The sequence below is a fragment of the Myotis brandtii genome, unplaced genomic scaffold (genome assembly GCF_000412655.1).
Source record: "Myotis brandtii unplaced genomic scaffold, ASM41265v1 scaffold123, whole genome shotgun sequence".
Lineage (NCBI taxonomy): Eukaryota > Metazoa > Chordata > Mammalia > Chiroptera > Vespertilionidae > Myotis > Myotis brandtii.
The window spans coordinates 17,551,241-17,554,540 of record NW_005354291.1 but is presented as its reverse complement, the minus strand read 5'-3'; the positions used below and the strand labels follow the sequence as shown (position 1 = coordinate 17,554,540).

Here is a 3,300-nt window from a genome sequence, read left to right as displayed (position 1 = left end):
ATTTATAAATATACATTTTATATTAATCTATAAAATACATCTACATAGAGAAATATGTACACCAGCATACAAGAACTTGGTTAGAAATAGCTATAAATTTATATTAATAGAGGCTTTAAACATTTTTATGATTTCATAAATAATATTTATCAAAATTTTTCTTTAAATTCTTTCCTAACCAAAATTAAGGTATATTTAAAAGAATGACCACAATTCAAGCATTGAAGAGATTTATGCTTATGACTTAATGCTAAGTTTGCTATTAATATCCTTTAATTGTGGAAATTATGTAGCAGCCATAAAAAGAATTTATTAGAGTGAAAGTCATTTTCAATTTATGCAATTTCAGCCTGGTTATTTAGGAATGATTTTGTGGTGTGTTTTTTTTGTTTGTTTGTTTTTTTACTTGATAACTGTTTTGACAATCTCTTTGTATTTCTTTTCCCCCCAGATCATTTTATCTTAGTGAAACTGACAATTGAACTTTGCTCTAGTTGATGGGCAAAATTTCTCCTAGACTATTCACCATCCTAATTTCATCCTATTGAAAATATTCAAATGCCATAAGAAATTTTTAGAGATTTACATTAGCTTTTGGATGGACTTTGCTACAATGGAGAGAACTGTGTTATAGCCCTGGTCCAAGGACATTACCATTTATTGCCCATAGACTGTGGGGTGAGTGTGAAAGTCTCCAAAGAGAAGGAGCATTTGGCAAGTTTGCAGACACCCTGGAACATGGAAGCAAGCACGCTTTGAAACGCACAGCTTTGGTGACACTCCATGAGTCTGCAGGGCTTTCACGCGAATTAGCACTTAAGATCTTGTGTAACAAAATGGACACTGGGGACACAGCTCTAGGACAAAAAGCTACCTCAAGGTCTGGAGAAACTGATAAAGCGTCAGGTAGATGGAGACAGGAGCAATCAGCTGTTATTAAGATGAGCACTTTTGGCAGTCAAGAAGGACAGCGGCAACCACAAATAGATCCGGAGCAAATCGCAAACACAGCATCAGCACAACTCTTCGGTTCTGGGAAACTGGCCTCCCCTAGCGAGGTGGCCCAGCACGTCACAGAGAAGCAATACCCACTGCACCGTCCGAGTCCTTATTCATGCCAACATTCACTCTCCTTCCCTCAGCACTCAGTGCCACAGGGTGTCATGCACAGCAACAAGCCACATCAGAGCCTCGAAGGCCCTCCGTGGCTTTTCCCTGGCCCTTTGCCATCTGTTGCCTCCGAGGACTTATTTCCTTTTCCAATCCATGGCCACAGTGGTGGTTATCCGAGAAAGAAGATTTCAAGTTTGAACCCTGCTTTTAGCCAATACTCCCAGAAAAGTATCGAACAGTCAGAAGATGCTCACAAGAAAGAGCACAAACCCAAGAAGCCCGGCAAGTACATTTGCCCTTACTGCAGCAGGGCATGTGCCAAACCCAGCGTGCTGAAAAAGCACATCAGGTCCCATACCGGGGAGCGGCCATATCCATGTATACCATGTGGTTTCTCTTTCAAGACAAAGAGCAATTTGTACAAGCACAGGAAGTCGCATGCCCATGCAATTAAGGCAGGCTTGGTCCCTTTCACAGAGTCAGCTGTCTCTAAATTGGACCTAGAGGCTGGTTTTATTGATGTAGAAGCAGAAATACATTCAGATGGTGAGCAGAGTACAGACACCGATGAGGAGAGTTCTTTATTTGTTGAGGCTTCTGACAAAATGAGTCCGGGCCCACCCCTCCCTTTGGACATTGCCAGCAGAGGGGGCTACCACGGGTCATTGGAAGAGTCACTGGGAGGCCCCATGAAGGTGCCGATTCTGATTATTCCTAAAAGCGGGCTTCCTTTGCCTAATGAAAGCTCTCAGTATATTGGCTCTGATATGCTCCCCAATCTGTCTTTAAATACTAAGGCTGATGACTCTCACACGGTGAAACAGAAACTTGCACTAAGGCTGTCAGAGAAGAAAGGACAAGATTCTGAGCCATCGCTAAACCTCCTGAGCCCGCACAGTAAAGGCAGCACTGACTCTGGTTATTTTTCTCGCTCAGAAAGTGCAGAGCAGCAGATAAGCCCCCCAAACACAAACGCAAAGTCTTATGAAGAAATCATCTTTGGAAAATACGGTCGGCTTAGTCCCAGAAACACACTCAGTGTTACAACCACAAGTCAGGAGCGCGCCACGATGGGTAGGAAGGGGATGATGGAGCCATTACCTCACGTCAACACCAGGTTAGACGTCACGATGTTTGAAGATCCTGCTTCACAGCTGATCCCCAGCAAAGGAGAGATGGATCCCAGTCAGACGAGCATGCTGAAATCCACTAAATTCAACCATGAGTCTAGACAATCCCAGGCTATCCCATCGTCTGTCAGGAATGAAGGAAAACTTTACCCTGCGAACTTCCAAGGCAGCAACCCGGTTCTCTTAGAAGCTCCTGTGGACTCTTCACCCCTAATTCGAAGCAACTCGATGCCAACTTCATCAGCAACGAATCTAAGTGTACCCCCTTCTTTGAGAGGAAGCCACTCATTCGATGAGAGGATGACAGGTTCCGATGACGTGTTCTACCCAGGGACCGTGGGAATCCCCCCTCAGCGCATGCTCCGCAGGCAAGCTGCGTTCGAGCTGCCTTCGGTCCAGGAGGGGCACGTGGAGGCGGAGCACCACAGCAGGATGCTGAAGAGCATCTCAGGTTCATCCTTGAAGGAGAAGAAACTGATTCCCGGGGACAGGGGAGGCTATGACTACGACGTCGGCCGGAAACCTTACAAGAAGTGGGACGACTCTGAAACACCAAAGCCAAGCTACAGGGACATGCCCTGCGTGAGCTCCCTAAAGCACGGCGGAGAGTATTTCGCGGATCCCTCGGGGCCGTCGCAGGGCGTGCCAAGCATGTTCGGAACCACGTGTGAAAACAGGAAGCGCCGGAAGGAGAAGAGTGTGGGAGACGAGGAGGACACCCCCATGATCTGCAGCAGCGTGGTCAGCGCGCCCATGGGCCTCATGGCTGCAGAGTACGACCCCAAGTTGCAGGTGCAGGAAGGCGCGCGAAGCGGGTTCGCCGTGGCTGGGCACGAGGGCGCTCCCCACGGCCGAAGCCCGTCTCTCGGGTCAGAGGAGTTACCTGCAGCCACTGATCCAGAAAAGATGGCAGACCTCGGGGGCAGGAAGCCCCCGGGGAACGTGATTTCTGTGATCCAGCACACCAACTCTCTGAGCCGACCCAATTCCTTTGAAAGGTCCGAGTCGTCCGAGCTGGTGGCCAGCGCCCAGGAGAAGGCCTCTTCGCCGTCGGAGG

At 47.7% G+C, this 3,300-nt stretch overlaps 1 protein-coding gene across 1 annotated transcript in view; it reads left to right on the top strand.

Annotated features, from left to right (window-relative positions):
• Positions 1 to 585: 585 nt before the first annotated feature.
• HIVEP2 (human immunodeficiency virus type I enhancer binding protein 2) overlaps positions 586 to 3,300 on the top strand; it is a 26,556-nt gene continuing 23,841 nt past the window's right edge. The window contains exon 1 of the mRNA XM_005859138.2: positions 586 to 3,299. Coding sequence (XP_005859200.1) covers positions 837 to 3,299 — 2,463 coding nt within the window. The 5' untranslated portion in view covers positions 586 to 836. The remainder of the gene's footprint in view (position 3,300) is intronic.